This window comes from Schistosoma haematobium, chromosome ZW, assembly GCF_000699445.3.
Source record: "Schistosoma haematobium chromosome ZW, whole genome shotgun sequence".
NCBI classification, from domain to species: Eukaryota; Metazoa; Platyhelminthes; class Trematoda; order Strigeidida; family Schistosomatidae; genus Schistosoma; species Schistosoma haematobium.
Window position 1 is genome coordinate 82,683,143 of NC_067195.1, and position 21,618 is coordinate 82,704,760.

A 21,618-nucleotide genomic window follows, 5' to 3' on the forward strand; every position below is an offset into this window, starting at 1 on the left:
ATCTTAACGATATCACAATATAAAACCTAATATTCCAAGATAGATTGTGGCTATCAGTGGAGTGCCAAAAAGTACGTTTCGAATTATTTGAAACATTTCAGCTAGGTTTAACTACATTTCATCGACAAGATTTTCACGAATACAATCAAATCCAGTACTTATCATTTTAAATGACAATATATTATCCACATAACTAGCATCATCATTAACACCGTTGGATACTGGCTCAGTGGTTTAAAGGTTAAGTTTGCATTTAGATAACAAACTCAGTAGACATAACAAAGCTTATATGTTTCACAGATTTAAGTTTAAACATGCATTCAGGTAAATGCCCTTGATCTATGTTGTGTGCTAGTTGATGCGTATTGAAAATTTATGTTGAAGAAATAATAGCTTCAGGTAGGATCTGACTCCTACATTCTATATATACCATTTATCAGCTATGAGAATTGAAATAACTGTTTATCATGAAATGAATTCAGGATTTATTATTATTAATGGCTTTATTCAATATTAAATATTGGTACAATATAGAATTCTAAGCACAAAGTATTTCAACAAGTTTCTTTCACAAAAAAACAAAACAAAAAAGGGGAAAAATGAAAAAAAGACCTGAAACTGTACAACTTTTCAAATTAAAGACATGTTTAAGAATACAGGTTATTGGCTAGGTTAACTCTAACAACCTGTTCGTCACAGAGTATATTTACTAGATAAGGTATTATAGAATTTTCATACTTTTGCTTGTGTGCATGGATTTAAATGTAATTATGTCTCGTTCTACCAGAAGATATACAAGGAGAAAAATAAGAGTGAAGGAGATGGTTAGTATGTGATAAGATTATACCATTTCATGAAAAACTTTCTATTCAGTCTTTATCATTTTGATATCTGTAAATTTAGTAATAAATGATTATAAATATAAATATTTACTTTTTTATTTATATATTTATTTCAGAACACTCAACACCAGAATTTGAAGAATTTTTAAAGCTTTTAGGTCGTAAAGTTCGTCTTCGTAACTATTCTGGATATATTGGCGGATTGGACTATCGGAGTAAGTTGTCTCTTTGATAATTTTTTTTCAGCGCTAATAACTTAACATTCTTATTTCAAATTCTACACATATGTTTTCAGCAGATACGATTACTACTAAATCCCTAAGTACTATTGTCTATTGACTGATTATCAATGTTAAAAGAACACTTATTTGGTGCAACGGTAGCTAGGATGCAGTTGGACGATCTAGACTTCGCAGATGATCTGGCCCTTCTATCGCCCATGCAACAAAAAACGCAGGAGAAGACGACTAGCGTAGCACCAGCCTCAGCAGCAGTAGGTCTCAACATACATAAAGGGAAAAGCAAGATTCTCCGATACAACATAGCATGCACCAATCCAGTCAAAATTGACGGAGATTTGGAAGATGTAAAAACCTTTACATATCTGGGCAGCATCAATGATGGACATGGTGGATCTGATTCAGATGTAAAGGCGTGGATCGGCAAAGCAAAAGCAGCATATTTACAAATGAAGAACATCTGAAACTCAAAACAACTGTCAACCAACACCAGAGTCATAATTTTCAATACAAATGTCAAGACAGTTCTACTATATGGGGCAGAAACCTGGAGAACTACGAAAACCATCATCCAGAAGATACAGGTGTTTAGTAACAGTTGTCTACGCAAAATACTTCGGATCCGTTGGCTGGACACTATCAGCAACAACCTACTATGGGAGAGAACAAACCAGATCCCAGTGGAGGAAGAAGCGCTGGAAGTGGATAGGACACACATTGAGGAAAGCACCCAACTGCATCATAAGGCAAGCCCTCACATGGAATCTTCAATGTGAAATGAAAAGAGGAGGACCAAAGAACACATTACGCCGAGAAATGGAGACTGACATGATAAGAATGAAGAAAAAATGGATAGAACTAGAAATGAAGGCCCAGGACAGAGTGGGTTGGAGAATGCTAGTCAGTGGCCTATGCTCCATTGGGAGTAACAGGCATAAGTAATTAGTAAGTAATGACACCGTTCAAGTATCACTGTAAACGTTAATTTTCTGAGCGTACTTTATTTTGTTCAGAGAAAAATTAATAGATTCAGTAGTCATATATGTACGATCGAAATTCCAGTAAAACAGTAGATAATAGGACATTCTAGTTACTTCAAAAATAAACTTTAAATAATTTCTTTTTTTAGCTGACAACAACTTCATTTGAGCATGTTTAGTCACTCTAATTAGTTGTCAATTATCCTGTGATTTTGTATGATGTAATAAGGAGATGAAGATTATCAGAACTATACGATATTATTACCGTAATTCATTTCAAGTACTGTAATAATCTTTTTTCTTATTACACTATCTAAGGTAATAATTGTTTTAAAGGCCCTATCATTATTTGGACTGACTTAAATTATTTATATTATTACGGATATAATACAAAATACGCTTCTAGATGTGAGAGATATGAATAGATCAAAATTAAGACACATTTACTCGATGAAGCTGTTGTAATTTGACATGAAATGAATAAATTCCTACTTCATGAATATAATCAGTTTTTCAGGTATATTCTACAATTCATAATATTATGAAAATTCAGTAATATAAGTGATTGTGGGATAGTGGAGATAAGTCTTTAAATATACTGCATTTTGGTTTATTATTAACCTCTTATATACTTGAAAACACGGTTTGATGTGTATACTATTGATATGTTACTAACAAGTCATTAACTTCAACTATTGAATGAATGCAATTCTTTACAAAACAACAAGCGAGCCTATAATTCAGGGACGAATCAATCAGATATAAGATAACAGGTCTTGGATTCTGGCATGAAATTCATCCATCTATTTGGACAAATAGCGTTTTGAGATTTTAGCTGATATCAGTTCGTGATGAAAAATCTCGATCTAATTCCTAACAATCAACTGTTAATCATGATTCTAATTCTTCGCACTGCTTTATAAACCTCATTGAGATCCAGTTAGTAGGTGGACATTCTCAAGGTTACGTTAGCATCTCACAATGGTCGTCCATAAATTATAGTTTCACCAAACACCACAGCTAATTACGTAATTACGTACGCCTGTTACTACATTCAGCCCAACTCTGTCCTCGGCAATCCCTCCCAGTTCCTTCCAGTTGCTATTCATTCTTTCCATCTCTGTTTCCGATTCTCCGCTCAGTGTGTTTTTTGGCTTTCCACTTTTCCGTTTCCCCTCACGATTCCGAATTAACATTCGCCTCGTGATGCCGTTTGATGATCCTATCAATGTGTGTCCTATACACTTCTAACATCTTTTCCTGATTTCCTTCTCAACTGGAATCCGTTTCGTTCTCTCACACATTAGGTTGTTGCTGATGGTATCCGGCCAACGGACATTGAGTATCTTCCGTAGACAACTGTTTTTAAATACTTGTACATTTTGATGATGATTGTGGTAGTTCTGGAAGTTTCAACTCCGTTTAGTAGAATTGTCTGGACGTTCATATTGGTTGACAGTCGTTTTGAGTACTGTATATTGCTCAACTGTAGGAAAGCTGTTCTTGTTTTGCCAATCCCCACTTTTACTTGTACATTGGATCCTCGTTGTTCATCGAGGATGCTACGTAAAAGTTTCCACGTCTCCCAGAGTTTCTCCATCAAGTGGGATTGGATTGATGTTCTCTGTGTTGTTTTTGAGGATGTTGCTTTTTCCCTTACGTATTTTGAGGCCACACTGGTTGTATTGACCTGCATTTGTTGATATGTATGTGGTAGAAGGGTCAGGTCATCTGAGAAGTTCAAATTGTTTAGTTGCATCTAACTTGTTCACCTGATTCCGTGATTCCCGTCAGATGTGGAGGTCTTCATAATGCAGTCAACCATGAGAAGAAAGAGAAAGGAGTCTTGTCTGACGCCGGTTCTCATTTGGAATGCATCTGTGAGCTGTCCTCCATGCACGACTTCGCGATGTAGTCCGTTGTATGAATTCCGTATTATGCTCACCATCTTCACAGCTACTCACACTATGGTGTCAAAGAATTTTCCATAATGTTCTCTTATTCACACTGCTAAATGCCTTCTCATAATCAAGGAAGTAGATGTTTAGTGACGAGTTCCATTTGATGATCCGTAGTGTGGCGATTTGATCTGTTAGCGACCGATTCTTATAGGGTCCAGCCTGTTGATCTCAAAGTCGGGCGTCTACTGAGTCTTTCATCTGGTTCAACAATACTCTATCAAAAACCTTTCCTGGTACCGATAGTAGTGTGGTGCCTCAGTAGTTTTCACACCTGCTCAGATCTTTTTTTCGGTATCTTGATGAGGTTTCCTTCTTTCCAGTCAACCTGCACTTGTTTTTCCTCCAAAGTCTTTCAGATTAGAACGTGAAGCATTTTTACAGTTACTTCTATGTCTGACTTTAGTGCTTCGGCTGGCATATTGTCAGGTTTTTCTGCTTTCCCACTGTTGAGTTGTTTGATAGCCATACTGACTTCTTTGATCGTTGGTGGGGTGACAGATATTAGAAAATGTGTTTGTGCTGCTTCAATATCGGGTGGATTCAATGGAGCTGGTCTATCCAAGAGTTCCTCAAAGTATTCCACCCAACTGTTCCTCTATTCTTGAATTTCATTGATTGGCTTGCCTTTTTTGTCATTGACCGGTTTCTTTGGTTTACTGTATTCCCCTGCCTGTTTCTTTGTCGTGTCGTATAGTTGTTTGATATTCCCTTCTGTCGCAGCTTTTTCCGCTGTCGTTGCTAGGTCTTCCATGTAGTCCTGCTTGTCTGCTCCAATACTCTTCTTCACTCGCTTATTCGCTACTGTGTATTCAGCTTGTGCCTTGGCTTCTTCTGTTCTTGCCCGACTGTTGTTAATTTCTGTCTCTTTGTTCTTTCTCTTTTTCTTATTGAATCCTGTTCAGATTAACAATATAGATCCAATCCTTATGATGACACTTCTTGGGGCATAGAATCTCTTGACACGTTGTAGTTAGGGCTTCTTTGATCGCTTTTGTTTGTTCTCCATGATAGTTTTTTCTCTTTTGAGTTGATGTTGTAAGGCTTGGATCCTGTTGCTGAGAGTTATCCTGAATTCGTTGAGTTTTTCAGTATCTCGTATGAAGGCTCTGTTGAACGTTTGTTATGCTGTTTGTCCAGTTGTCTAGTGCTTCTTTAGCCTCAGTTTCAACTTCGCAACCATCAATTGGTGGTGATCTGAACTTATGTCAGCTCTTCTCTTTGTTCTCACGTCTTATATTAACCTTGTGAATTTTTTACTGATGCAAATATAATCTATCTGGTTTTCCGTAGTGTGGTCCGGCGAGATCCATGTAGCTTTGTGTATGCGTTTGTGTGGGAATATTGTGCCTCCTATAACCAGTTTGTTGAAAGCACATAGATTTGCAAAGCTTTCATCATTTTCATTCGCTTCTCCCAGTTAGTCAGTGTCGTCTCATGATATCTTCATGACCGTTGTTGTCCATTCCAACTTTAGCGTTTAGATCTCCAGTCAGGATGATGAGATCCTTTCTTGGGCACTTCTCCATGATCGACTGCAGCCTCTCGTAGAACTGGTCTTTATCGTCTTCATTGCTATCATTGGTGTGTACATAACATATCGGGACGAAAAGGCTGTTCAATACCCCCATAATTTCATTGGTGGTCTATCATTGATCGCTTCATGATCTCAATCAAAATAATGTAATTTACTATAAGTTTTAAAAAAATATACTTTTTTAAAATTTATTTCAGCTGCTAGTGGTTTATTAATGAATGAACAATTTGCTATTTGTATAGTTATAAACAGAAAAAAAATTTTCAACTGTGAACCATTTCTTTTTTAAGGTATCATTTAACATCCGGTTATTTGTGCAGAACTGAAGTTACTATAGAGAAATTTTCTAAAATAAATGTTGATTATCATTCTTAAATAGTGAGAGAATTGCAATAAAGTGAGATTGTCAAGCTCTAGAAAACTGGGTTTCAGCTGACATTAAAATTATATATATATATATATATATATATTACTGAAAATAACTTTTGATATCGCTGTTAGTGTTATAGGATACGCATCCGTTAGTTAGTAGCTCATCTATTTCCCAATATTGAATAAGTGTACAACATTTAGCATTTCTTTGTTCAATGACTGAATGAATGGTGATTGTAAGAACATAATTTTCTATGTGAATTTCATTTAAAGCTACACTTTTCAATTTGTTTCCTTTTTTTGTTGATTTGTTTAATTGGAATTTTTAGCAGTGACCTGTTCACAGGAGATAAAAAAGTAGTTACCTTCTAAATGATTAAAATGAGAATAGCACACTTATTTGCAATATTGATATATTTAATGAGTGAGAAAATGCTTCAAAATACTAGATATGATTTTACTGAACATCTAAAATGGATGCCTATCCTCACACTTATAAGTATACAGTGATTAATTAAACTTTTCTACGTTGGTAGCCTTTTCTAACTTAATAAGTGCTTGTTATCTATTGAATATTGTTAAGATGATGGAGAAGATTTGTAGCTCAGATGGATGAGAATGAAACGTCATCAAAATTAAATGTATCATTCATAACTCATTTGATTCGAATGTGTTTTAATGGTAGTAGACAGCGAATTCCCGGTTAATCTTAAAATGACAAGAAAAACAAACCTTTTTTTCTTCATTACATTAGAACATTATAACTGAATTGGTGTTGACAATTTTGTCAAGACTCAAGTCAATGATTGATTATCATTTAAAATATTGTGGAGGCCCGTTATTTAATCGTCATTTAGATCGAAAGGGCTCTCCACTTTAGTGACCCGTGATCTGACACCAAGGTGATCGTAATGATGATTATTGTTGAAATATATATGTCGCCTATCCTTGTATATCATCATCGACTTAAATCGCGTTAGTCAATAACGGAATTAAATAAATCAAATGACGAGAATGGACTTGTGAATACATATATTTTGTATATAAAGCGAATGGAATAGAGAGAAGAGAAACGACATACAGTGGAGATGGCGGGTAAGCCAACTCCCATTTAAACAAGCCTTGATCAATAATTATAGTTACACAAAAGCAAGTTACAGACATGTGATGAGTAATGGGATAAGAGATGTACACACACCTACGCGCTCATATAAAAACAGTCAAAATTGATAAGCGAATAATTAACAAAGTCAGAATGTGACTCAAGTAAGATGAATGAAATGGTATGTCCGAAACCTAGAATAAGGTATATCGGTTTAACATAATAACCGACAATACTGTTATATCCGGTGAAGATTAAATTACAGGTAACTTCCAAGGACTATTCATGGACTAATATTCTATAAATATTCTTATTGTATAACTACTCAACAATTACACCATGTATATTTATATTCCTTTTATGATAAGCTTTATTTTGATCTATAATTTATTATTGTACGATTTACGGTTCTTAAGTTATGTTCAGTTTATTAACTACTGCCTCCCACATTCACAGCCACTTTTTGTGCTTATTTGTGTACAAATATTATTTCCTATTTTATGGTACGTTGCAGTCTGTCTGATTGATATATAAATCGAGTATGCCTGAAATAAACGATTCGATTCATATTACGGAAGCTGGTATTGTGTTCTGGACTGAAGTGGAAGGGCTCGGAGGACATAGGACCAATAAGGACGCTAAACTGTCCACGCCGGTTGAACGTCATTGGTTGGCCTAGTGTGAAGATTCGTATAAGTCGTATTCGGATTGGTAGATAAATCGTGTGATAGAAAAACCAAACATCCAAGGTCATAACAAATACAATATAACTATTTTATGAATAACTTTCATTTATAATATCTTTGTACTATTCAATCTATAGATCAAAGCTGAATGTACTATTTTCAATAATACAAGACATTTTATGATTCATTTTGACCTTCATTAAAATAAATAGATAATAATAATAATTAATTTACAGGGTTAAGAATTTAGTGATGATATAACTGTTTTCTGCTTCATTATAAAAATATCAGAATTTACTTCTAATGATTAGAGTTACTCTTGAAGTTACATAATGAATGGTTATTATAAAGTAACAAAATGATCCATATCATAAATCAGAGAAAATAACATTTAAAATGAAAATCAATCAATAATTAAACATTTTTGCATAGTTGCATTTCAGTTGTTAAGTCAGAACCATGGTATTCTATGTTATATATAGATATATGTTTGAACATGTATCTAAGTAAATGGGTTTTTTTCTAAAATGTAATTCTATCTACACATTTAGATGACTCAACTGGATTGGAGACATATGTTACTGAATTTCGTGGAACAAATATTGTATTCCTTGTATCTACACTTCTTCCATATGAACCTAATAAAACAGAACAGGTAAAAAGTTGAACTCTTAATTGAAAGTTATATATATATATATATATATATATATGTATATATATATATATATAACCGTTTTGTTTTACAATTCAAGATTAAACATGAAATTAATTATTCTATGAATTAAAGTCAATAATGGTTTCACTCTTAATGAATCTGTAATATAAAGGCTGAAAAAATTGAACTATGGAGTAGTTATAGTATGAATTTCTCTATCAATTAATTATCAATTTACAGTTTAAACTGAATGTGTACCAGTTAATATTGTCATATATGATATATTAGTATGGTGTATGTTGTTACTTATGTTTGCAGATATCAGTAGCATGTAATATCAGTGGGAAATGTAATGTTTGCGAGAAGAAGGTTGAGAACATTGAAATGAAACGAAAAGGGAAGGAAACTGATAGTAATCAAGATAACAATAGGAATGAAGGAATAATGAAGCTTGTAAGAGACAATTCAAAGAAGATGTGCAATTAATGTACTTGATGTAGGATTTTCATACTTTACTAAACCATTATGTATTTGTGCAGTAAACCATAAATTGCTTCTTCCCACCGAAGTATTTGTTCACTATGTTAGCGTAGTGAAAACAAAGAATAATAACAAAATAAGGTAGAAATCGTTAAGAATCAGTTTCCATTTCAATGAACGCATAATTATCAGTAATATATGGTTCAAAGATAACAAATTGAAATCGACGAATTAAATGTTAGTAATGTTGCTCAATTTAGAGGATGATTCTTTTTAAATGAATGAAATTTACCAGTGATACTGATTCTATTATTTCACCCAAAGTCAACAATCACTGATAACAATTAATGAGTGGGCCTCAGTAACTAAATAATAGAATCCCTAAATATTGCAACATTGTATGACCTAGTCAGCTACTGAAAAACATTCAGAAATATATAGTAACATATTATTAACATGCGATTTTATACGATTTATATACAGACTTCACTATACTCCATTGTAGTGTTGGTTACTATGTTAAGCCCATATAACTTATTCTAGCTTCTGAACAGAACAATTTATCCATTCTACTGGAGTCATATTTTAACCTTGCTATTGATTCAGTTATCAACCCTGACTTTTTATATGGGCGTATTTATGTGCACTTCTTATCCTACTTATCACATGTCTATAGCTTGTTTTTGTGTGATTAGAAATACTGATCAACGCTTGATTAAGTCGAGTTGGCACTGAGCTCCATCTCGTTTCGCTTCTCTCCCTTCTTTTCGCCTTCATAGCTTCGTTTCTCCGATCTTTTTTCTGGATCAAGGATTGTATGAAATATACGTATTCGAATTCCATTCTCGTATTTGACTTATTTAATTCCGTTATTCACTAACGTACATTAAATCCATAACTATATACGAGAGTAGCCAGAATTTATATTTTAATAACAATCATTCGTACAATCCAACTGCAGTCAGATATTGAACCACTAAAGTGATGAGACTGTCGATAACATCGTACGCTCTAATTGACGTCAAAATATCGGCCCGCTAAACCATCATAATTTAGACTTCGTATTAAACGTAGCTGTGTATTAAAGAAAATAAGCTTTAATAGATTTTGATAGATGATCTATCATGAATTGAACTAAGACAGGACATTGATTCATGATACGTATCAATGTCAAAATGAATGCTAAAAAATTAAAATATTCTAAGCAAAGACACAACTCTTATTATAATACATGTATACAAATGAGTCTTCACTCAGTGGTGTAATGGTTAAGTGCTAGCCTTAAAGCCAAAAAGTCCTATATTTAATCTCTAGTATGATCGTGGATGTGCCCTGCTAAGAAATTCCATACTAGCATTAAACAGCTGTTCAATTCATTTAATGCTTGTTTAACCAAGCTCAATACTAGATGCTAACTATAAGATTCCACAATCTCTGCAAACTCCTTATATCGTAAATAATATGTTGTTGTTTTGAAAGGTTACCAATGGATACAAAAATATTATACGCTAAATATGCAAAGTTTATATGCCTTAGTAAATTAATGGCGATAATCAATTAAACGACAGTTAACGATCTAAACAAATTCTTATAAGTTAAATATTAGTTTTTTCGGTTGATATCCAAGTTAAATCACCCCGTAGAAACAATAATACTAAAGAACTATAAAATATAAATGTAATAACAATTCAATGGAATGTATCAACTAATTACTTTCAACATTTCTGTTTGTCTTATAGAGTAAGAGTAACAATGTAACATGCTTACAAACATGTTTTGAAGTTGCATGATAATATTCATATGCAATGTTACGTCAGTCTTTTACAGATATGTTAAGATGTCATATTTTATGTTACTTTTTTGATGATGATTTTTATCTTGGCGTCAATTTTTGTCATTCTCAACTGGAATGAATGTCTGTGTCTTCTACTGTGTTACCTAACAGTTCTATATTAAGTGCTCTAGTCAATATAGTTAACTTTGTCTGTGGAGTAAGATTGCTTACATATTAAAAATACCGATTATTTAACTAGTAAGCAGAAGACGTAAACTTTTTTCACGTATTCTGATTTAAGAAGCTTGGTAGAATAAGTAATCCACATACAATTAATATGTAACTCAAAATTTGTATCTGTCAGTGAAATAACGAAACGATCTAAGTCAGACAACCAGTGAAAATTAGGATATAGAGAAATAGCTTCTTCGTCCTTGAATAGGATTCTTCAGTAGGGCACATTCATGCATCCAACGTAGATGTACGTACAAAAGTTATTATATCTGTTAATCAATGTTGATTTGTTGTCAAAGCGAACGTCTATGTCAACACCCTGTGTGCTTGAGTTACTACATTGTAGTATGTAAACTATTGAAACACTATTCGTAAACAATGATGGATAGTGGCTAGCAGTGGAATCCAGGACACGCGTTTCGTCCTATTTGGGACTCGTCAGCTGGATGTACCTGCATATCAGAGTTTATGTTCACTATAGGACTCCAACCCAGTACTATTCGCTTCAAAAGCCAAACAATACCAAGTGTACTGAAATACTACTTGATAAAATCCTTTCTAAAGTATTTTGTCTAATTACTCAATGATAATATTTTAAAATTTTGAAGATCACGCAGCTGGATACTAAAAACTAAAATAAACAGTTATGGCATTATATATATATATATATATGATGCTTTTGGTGATGTTGCGATTTCTGACCGAGATGGTCTGATTAAAGAGTTTTAATTGTCATTCCAGACAACATCATTAACGACTACTTCACGTAAAAAACAATATGATTTACTATTATCACACAAGTGTTGCATCAGTTCACCTTATGAATATCATTAAAGTTTTAAAAGTATGATTTTCGATAAAAATTTAAACTATGATCCAATAAGCACTAGGTTAGTCAATCACAAGACTAAACGTTAGCCGATAAAAACAGTCAACATAAATGCAAGAAAACACGAAGACATAAAACATACGAAAAATCAGTCCCAAACAAGATCATCAGAACTACTTAAAGAATTTATAAAATAACTGAAAAGCTTACTTTAGGTGAAGTAGGTGCTAATAATATTGTTCAGGAATGATGATGAAAGCTCTGTAATCAAACTAAACCAGGAAACACCACTCCATTGACATATATATATATAGTACCGATCAGCAAATCGATTGATTAAATTACATAATAATGTATTTAAAATTAAAATAACTTTCTATCATATCCGTTATCCTGATGTACTTTTTTGAATGAATCCTTTTTTTCATTTTTTTAATTTGAGTAGTAACTAAAAGTCGGTTATACACTTCATTTTTCAAAATAGAATCTAGAAATCATTATTTTTACAGTTTGTGTTTGACATGATGATGGGGGAAGTAGGTCTAATCACCATGAACTGTGAACGATGTATAAAGCTAATTTCTTTCGATGACATTTAATCTGTGACATTTTATCATGTATATTTTTCTCTTAATAATTTGTTTATGAACTTACTATTTTACAATACAAGAAACTTTTCAAACCAGTTATCTTCACTTAACTACTAGTTTGTTCGGCAGTTTACGTGAATTATCTGATTTCGTCAGCAGTCATTAATCAAACACGTTATATCATTACACCCATCTGTTGATCAATATTATGTTCATTCCTTTTTTCACAATCCGAATCATACCCATCAAATACAGCTTTATATAACATTTCTTTCGATTATTAAGTAATGCTCGCTGAAGATGAATAACTTATTACTTCAGTTTAGAACATCCTAGCTAAATGATGCGCTAGGCCAATGAGGTTCACGTCAAATCTTATGCAAGAGAATATAAAGAGCTCACGCCATTTGTTGAGAAAATGTAGTGTACTATTGCTTGGAAATATGCTTTTATTTTCTGAGGAACAAATATCTATATTTATGAATGCATTGTATCTGTATTCTGAAGCGGTGGCTTACTGGTTACAACGTTCTACTTTCACCCATTAATTTCCATGCTGAAATCCAAATTCACATACTTCAATTCGGGCTAACCAGATAGTACCATACGTCCTCATACTTCAAGTTTAGTCTATACCTAAGCACCTAGTGACTGAGTTAGTTATTATGACACTTTCGACTCGGTTAGTCAATAAAAGCTATTTATTCATTCTTCGTTCTACAGCTCGAACAGCTTAAATAGTCACAGAACGTAACACTGTATAGTTCATTCTATGTAACATTTATTTATTACATAATGTTTAACACTCCAATTTCTACGTTTCCCACTATAGACTATATATGAGTATAGCGACACAAACACAGTAAATACCTGTGTTATATAAATCAAAGTTTAACTATACTTAATTCACTTTAAGTAATGAATAGTAACGTTTTATACATATTAGTTACTTTTTTTTTACTCTTCCATTTAGTACTTATATATTCAAAATCATTTATTTATTTATTACATTCAATTACAGTTGGTTACATGTTAGTTATTTAATAAATATATATTTTTCATTTCTAATGATTCATTTTGTTTATATATAGTTAGCTAGAAAACGACATATTGGTAATTCATCTGTCACATTTATATTTGTTGAAGAAGATGCTATGCCATTTCAGCCGGATACAATAATTTCAGGATTTCAAAAAGTATTTATTATAGTTAAATATATTCGTTTAAATAATGATGTTGACGATAAGAATAATTATAAATTTGGTTATCGGTAAGTTTAATTACATAGATTTTCCATATGTACTTATATATATATATATACAGCACTTACTCCTGTTACACCTCGTGATAGAGTATAGGCCACTCACCAGCATTCTCGATTCAACCCTATCGTCAATAATCATTTCAAGTTCATTTCACTTGCTATTCATTCTTTTCATCTCTGTTTCCAGTTTTCCGCGCAGTGTGTTCATCGACTTTCCACTTTTCCGTTTCCCCCCAAGATTCCAAATTAGCACTTGCCTCGTGATGCAGTTTGGTGATTTCCTCAATGTGTGTCCTATCTACTACCAACGTCTTTTCCTGATTTCCTTCTCAACTGGAAGCCGGTTTGTTCTCTCACACAGTAGATTGTTGTTGATAGTATCCGTCCAACGGACATTGAGCATCATGCATAGACAACTGTGGTAGTTCTGAAAGTTTCAACTCCGTTTAGTAGAATTGTCTTGACGTTCATATTGAGTATTGTGACTTTGATATTGGTTGACAGTTGTTTTGAGTAGTGTATGTTGTTCAACCATAGAATTACTATCCTTGTTTTGCCAATCCTCGCCTTTACTTGTACATCGGATCCTCCTTGTTTATCGATAATTCTGTTCAGGTACATGAAGGTTACGATCTCTTCCAGAGTTTCTCCAACATGTGTGATTAGGTTAGTGTTCTCCGCCTGTAGCTTTTTCAGGATTACTGCAGGTAAAAGAGGAGGGTTGGACATGGAGTTAGTAAAAATATCTCGTGGGAAACAACCTTGCTAATAAAGCACTTACTAGAATAAAGAATTTAATGTACATATATATACGTACATAATTATTATTCTACACTATGACAGATACACTTTACATTACAGCCTTCTCAAAATATTTTACACATAAATCTAATTAATATGAACTGTTATTTTTAATTTTGATCAATACAAAACTTGCTGAATGATACAATAATCAGATTGTGAAGATAAACTCTTCAGAAAAACAAAATGAATGTATCTTGAAAAGAATTCAAGAATATATATGATAAATCTTGCGTATTGAACGCTATATTCGTTTCCTAAGCTATTCTGTAAACCCCAAGCTAGAACTATTCAGCGACCTGAACAACTAGAGAGAAGACGCAAAGTACGCGACAAGCACTTTACTCCAAGGTTCATTTCAATACAGAAAATACAGGGTTTTTATAAGATTAATGTCCTTGGGTTGCTAGTATTTTCTGGAATGCTACTAAACATAGTAGCAGTGTAGCAATCAGCCAGTCAGAACCTCTGCATGTGACGTTTCGCTTCTTTGGTATATTTGGCTAAAACTTCAAATGAACGCTGATTGGATGAAACGCTTCTTAATGTTTCCTGATACTTGCTTGTCTTTTGCGAGAAATTTGCCGGATCACCCCAACAATATATATCGAGTTTCAGCAAATTACCTATGAATGAAATCTAAACAGATTCATTTGAGATATTGTTTTAATAACTTTCTTTAATGTAATAGTGATTAATTACATAGATACAGCAAACCACTGAAACAAATTATAAAATCTTGACAGAATACTATGTGTTTACTGTTTTATGCATTGAAGATTGGTTAACTAAAATAAAACACTTATTCGTAGGATTCCAATAGAACTCAAAGGGAATAATATTAGACCATAATATGATGTGGTGTAACTCTTCAACGTCAAAATGTAACAGAATTAGACAAGTTTCTAAAGAAAAACATTGTCAGATTGAATTTAGTCTGTAAAATGTTATAAACAAGATAAACCTTCATAATCTTTAAAATATCAAAAAATAGTGAGAAGTAAAACATTGATAATGAGCCCACAAATGCCCTGTTACAGCCTCTCAAAATACTGTCACATGGCCATGTGTATGCAATCACTGTCAGGGAACTCCTAGTCACTGCATTCTCACGGCATTACTGTTGTTTACGAAATTGAGAGGATGCAAAATGAATGTTCGGTGCTTTAATCGGGTTGGTGGATATGGAGGATCCAACTAGGTTAGTTGGAAAACCCTGATTTCAAACAATGGTGCACATGGACTCCAGGATCCTGAGGAAATAAACGGCTTATGAACCAATCGTTGGTCACCGGCTACGATGGAACTGCATCTCCTGACGGTGGTCCAGTGCCTTGTAGACCAGACATTTAGGTAGAGGACTCCAGGTTTCTGTGCACTTGAGCAGTATCACAGCCCACACACAAATCCAGTGACTTGTGTGTCTCATATGTATTGGGTGCCCCTTTGTATCAATATTGTTGTGTTCAAATAAATAAATAGAATGAGACAATTTCTAATATTTGAAATAGGGTATTAAATATTAGTTCACTAACTGTATTTAATTCTACCATAGAACTTGTCCAAATGATTTTTATGGAATATTTCTCATTAACATTTGGCAGTGATTATATGTATGTAACTAATGATTGGCACAGAAAATTAGGTCTGTAATATAAAGATATTACTCAGACATGAAAACATTGAATGTCTTTAATTCTGAATAAAACAGCTATAAATTAACTTAATAGTTGTTCAACAATAGTTGTCAAGGCTTTTTGTGATAAAAACTAACTAATTAAAGAATAGCTGCAAAACCAAGAAACGTTTGACAACTGTTTCTGCTTAGTTCCAAACTTCTTACATTTGAATAACCACAGTATCTCACAGAATCAAACCAACACATCTCACATCTTCCAGTGATTACAATATTTAGATTACTGATTGAAAATACTAAAATACACTTGTTTCATTTCAAAAATGTCTTAGTGTACGAATTATATGACACTAGGATGAGACGGTCATTCAGTGCTACCAGGTTTTCAATGATGATCTAACAATGATCGGTTCATGATCTCATTTAAAACTCAACAATCTCCGCAATTCTACACTAATTTCATTACCTACTGTTACTTATTTTCCACAAATATTATGTTTACAAAAATAGTTGAAAATAATTCCCTTTTGTGTTTTTTATTCACCTTCTTTTAAATCAAACAGTGTAGCTGTTTGTCGAGCGAAAGATGTACCACAATTTGGACCAATTATATCAAGTGATTATTTATTTGAACATCATCTATCGTTTGGCAATCTATTATTAACTAAAGGTAAGCTAATATTGAACGTTTTAATTAAGAAAAGATTTATTATGAAATACAGTGGTAGTCAGATTAATGACAAACTATAGATTGTAGAGGTACATTTCTCCTATATCTGACTCTAATAGGTAGTATCTCGTTAACTGAGTATTTAACACGGGCTAAATCTCCTAGTAGTATTCTGAATTTACTCGAGATTATTTAAAAGCCTTAACAGTTATAGAGATGAGTTATTGTTGAAGTTTAGTAAAATGCACAAGTGTGCAGTAAGCAAGTGCACAGGGAAACGATTGAGTGTGTGTGTGTGTTAAAAATCCATATATATTTATAGGGTGTTAACCGATTATGGATAAACTATTGGGGCATATCTCAGATTTTTTGAACATGTTCCAAAAAGCCTCAGAACAATAGAAAGAAAGACTCTAAGTAGTGCAATCACCAAACATCTTCTTGATACAGGACATCAGGTCGATACCCTACAATCATTCAAGGTGATTAGTAAGCAGCCAAACTTCAGTCTTCTGAAGTTTGCTGAAGCAGTTGCTATCAGGCGCCAAAAGCCTGATTTATGTGTTCAAAAGGAGATGGTTATTATTCTTTCCTTGCCTTGGTGATTAATATTCCTTCGTTATATCTTAATAATTTTTTTTCTTTTTCTTTAAACTCTTTCTTGCATTTATTACACCATTGAGTTTTATTCCAACTATCTTATTTTATCAACTGAACTCTACTCATTTTATTCCTATCAAGGTTTATTTGTTTCTAACCCTTTGAACTGTTGTCACAATGTTCTTTCATCACATATTCAGTCTATTAAATTTAATTACACCCTTGCTATACTATATGAATATGTCTTTAATATAACTTCCAATCAAACTCTTTTATGTAAGTAATTTAAACCCATTAATTATGATTTTAAATACCACAGGTTGTAAGCAGCTGACGAGAACCAACGAAATAAAAAATGAATTCATGCTATTCTGCTAGAATGTTTGTTCTTGCTCTTTTCAAAATGATAAAGGGAACTATGTGTATGAAACTATTAATTGTCTGTGTTTACAACCAATGGGAGAATAGATAAAGATTGCTATGCAATCAAACTCACACATAAATTTATATAGTGGATTAAATGTCTAAATTACAGTGAGCAAACAAATAATAAAATAGTTGAATGGGCTTATTATAACATCATCGACTGAACCACTCTCTTTTTCATCCAGTTGATTATCAAATGTACTTTGACTAATTAACAACCATTCAATTACTGAATTCCAGGTCATTAGTTTTGAAAAACCCAGTTTTTTTAAAAACGCTAATTTTTCAGTACTCGCAAAATTCTGTTTTTTTTTCGTACAAGTAACCTGACGAATAAAAAAGGAGGATTAGAACATCATTCACAGTCAAATAAGAGCAATAACTTACTATTGTAAGATCTTTAGTATTTGAATGTATGATTATTGTTCTATGTATATATTTTATTAAACATTAATCTTTTGCCTAACCCTTAAATGTAAAGTTACTATTTATTTTACATACGATTTCAGTTTTCTTGATATATCGCTTTCGTCGTTTAGTTTTTACTGACCCTCTTAATTTAGTTTTACTCAATCGCTTCGTTTATGTATTCTATCTTATTCCTTCTTTCAGTCCGGACTGTTGCTGCTTGAATTGATTACAGGAGGCTATCATTTGACCATAGTATTATGTTCCTAGATTGTTTGAGGTATATCAACAAGTAACTAATTTATATTCCTTAAGGATTTAATCACTTAGTGTTTTACGGTGTGATTGTGCAAGGTTTAATTAATTTACTGGTTGTTTACCTTTAAATGATCGAATCGTCTGATAGAATTACTTCCCTTGTTTGTCTAAGACACATTTGTGCTCTGGCAAGTAACTAACTTCGTGTTCTTTAGACATTTATATAATTGATGTATTTTAGATTTAATTATATAAGGTTTGTTGAGCAGATAGACGTAGTCGAGAAGTTTGTGTATCTGGGTAGCTGCATAAGTGCTGGTGGGGGTGTGAGTGATGAGATCAATGCACGAATAGTGAAAGCCAGAGTGGCTTATGCCAATCTGGGCCACCTTTGGCGCCTTCGTGATGTTAGTCTGGCTGTAAAAGGTCGGATCCACAACGCGTCGGTGAGAGCAGTTTTGCTCTATGCTTGTGAAACCTGGTCTCTCCAAGTTGAGGACGTTAGACGACTCTCTGTGTTCGATCATCGCTGTCTCCGAAGGATTGCTGACATCCAGTGGCAACACCATGTCAGTAATGCAGAGGTTTGGCATCGTGTGTTCGGTCACAGAGATGATAATGCAATCGATGTCACCATCTTGAAACACCGACTTCGGTGGCTTGGACATGTTCTCCGAATGTCGTGCCAGAGAATTCCACGTCGTGCATTAGTTACCGACTCTGGGACTGGTTGGAAGAAGCGGAGAGGTGGTCAGTGCATGACGTGGTGTCGTGGTATGAAAGAAAGCTGCAAAGGACTGGCTTGTGTTGGTCCTTCACGACTCCCTGGTTGGGGTCTGAGAGATGGTGCTACACAGTGGCTAGAGACGTTATCAGATAAGGCTCAGAATAGAAGTCAGTGGCGATCCTGCTGTAACCTTCTTTTACTTTCTTCATAAAAAGTGGTTGTGTCTCCCTTACCCGAAAGATTTCTTCTGATTGTACCTTTCCGTTCCCTCATTCCTACCATATTACCTTACACCAATCTCCTCGTTATTGTTCTCTTTTTTTTTGCACTCCTTAGCTTTTTTTTCTATTTCTCTTCGAATTCTCATTGTTTTGTGTGGCGCATATATATTGTCGCTCTCTTGTACCAATATTCATGTGTTGCAATAAAATAACTCACTAGCTGAATGGCATAACAATGTTATTCCTTAAAGTATTTTGTGTAATTTATAGTGTATATTACTCGTCAATAATGTTTTAATTCTAAGTGTGGTAAATAATGAGTCACTATCACATCAATGATGGTTGAACAGATACCCGAACTATAATAGCTTGGACCTAACAATCATGAAAAACATTTTAACTGACCACAAACGAGAGAAATGTATAGCAACTGGTTACAACATGTATTGAAAAATAGCAAAAGATATCCATACAACAAGGGCTTACTTGCAGTTGATGAAATGATACATGTTAGGAGGATTAAAAACAAATCCATAAATTTATCATACACTAAATGATACTTCCAGAAATAACGTTTGCACTTTAACGTCTCATAGTTACATGTCCAAATGGTATTTAGACATCCAACTGTATGAATGTAATATAACGTATAGTAGTTATCCGACAAACGGTCATCTGTATAATTGAGATCATGCAATGAATTTAGAAGGATAACCTATAAACAAAGTATATTAACTTAATTTATTTTTGTATGGGTTTTTTTACATCAATCTTCCGATTGATGTTGGAGACCGCAATCGATCACTCTCTTGTTGACATATGTTCATCCAGTATGGATTGCGTCGACATTTCCTTAAGTCACAAGCATTATGACCTGAGAATAGATGGTGTCTAGCAGTGGAATCCAGGACGAGTGTTCCGTCCTATTTGGGGCTCGTCAGCTAGATGTAACTACGTCCCAAAGTTCATGTACACATCAGTGGGAAGACTCAAACAAACTTCACCTTATTGTACAAGCTAGTGGCTATCTGAACTCAGTAGTTAAGTGAATGAAGCGAATGAAACTGGGTTCAAGCCCCAAAGTTAACTTCAACTCTCGGATGCAGGTACATCCAGCTGACGAATCCCAAATAGAACGAAACGTACTTCCTAGATTCTGCTGCTAGCCATCATCTATCCTAGTGTATACTTTGTTATACGTTAACTGTCGTATATAAGATTTAAAAGAGAATGAAAAGTAATTTTATTTCTTCATAGAGAAAGTAAACAACTTGAAATGAAGATAATTGTTATAGGTATCAGTGACCAGGTTGGACTTGATAATTTCAAATAAATTGAGCATTGGATAGAGTTAATGATAAAAATATTTTTTGTTATATCCCAACGAGTAGGAAACTTATATTTCCGACGTTCCATGACTTAAGGTAAGACACTTCTTCAGAATAAATAAATAATCGAAATTAAATTAACAAAAGTTTAAATAGTACAAAGGAAACAATACAGAATTTTTTTGGTACAATCAAAATCATAATAAGTTTGAATATGTCATTGTCAAGTTATTCTTAATCAAAGTGAATATGTATGACCTGTCACTGTAATAATTTGTGTATCAGAGTATTTTGCATTATTCCCTTTTATACTAATTAAACTTGTGGTAATTTAATTGTTGGTTATTTATTTATTATCACGTAGTGGCTTACATTAAGTCACAAAACGTCAGAAATACAATTTTTCTCACAATTGATTAGTCATTGGGTGGTGATCAATGTCATGTGATTCAAGTCTTTCTTAGTGCAGGTCGAATGCGTCAGGGAGCACCAGTTCCCTCAAGATTACGGGTATACCTTGCTGACGATTGCCAAGTAGCACGAAAGCCGGGTCCAGGGTTTCCTGTCGACTACTTCCAACTACCATCTAATAAAATACTCATACTGATAACCAGGATATATTTGACAAGTCTTTTAATTTGAACGCTTGGCTCGGTTTCCATAAACTCCTCTAGTAACCCTCAGGATAAATCTACACAGCAACTTGAACACGAGAGTAAAGGTGCGAAATATATGAGAACACTTTACTCTAAGGCACTTTTGTGTACAGAAAATCTATGGTATTTATAGCATTTTAGATTACCTTGGGCTTCTGGAAAGTCCCGGTATCCTTCTAAACATAGTAGCAGGTTAGATAGTCATCTAATCGGAAATGTGACTTCTCACTTTATAAATGTTTCTGGTAAACCTCTATTAAGTGTTGATTGGATAAGATGTTTTTCAGCGCTTTAAGGGCCCCACCGGATCATTTTCAAGGAATTTTCAGGGTCTCTCCAAAAGTA

At 33.6% G+C, this 21,618-nt stretch overlaps 1 protein-coding gene across 2 annotated transcripts in view; it reads left to right on the forward strand.

Annotated features, from left to right (window-relative positions):
• The window catches only part of SIPA1 (Signal-induced proliferation-associated protein 1), a gene marked incomplete at its 5' end in the record, with an annotated part of 160,168 nt that overhangs the window by 96,900 nt on the left and 41,650 nt on the right, over window positions 1–21,618 (forward strand). For both annotated transcript variants that reach the window (XM_051212474.1, XM_051212473.1), the window contains 4 exons: window positions 959–1,057; window positions 8,268–8,371; window positions 13,370–13,548; window positions 16,543–16,649. In XM_051212474.1, the coding sequence (XP_051072656.1) occupies window positions 959–1,057; window positions 8,268–8,371; window positions 13,370–13,548; window positions 16,543–16,649 (489 nt within the window). The remainder of the gene's footprint in view (window positions 1–958; window positions 1,058–8,267; window positions 8,372–13,369; window positions 13,549–16,542; window positions 16,650–21,618) is intronic.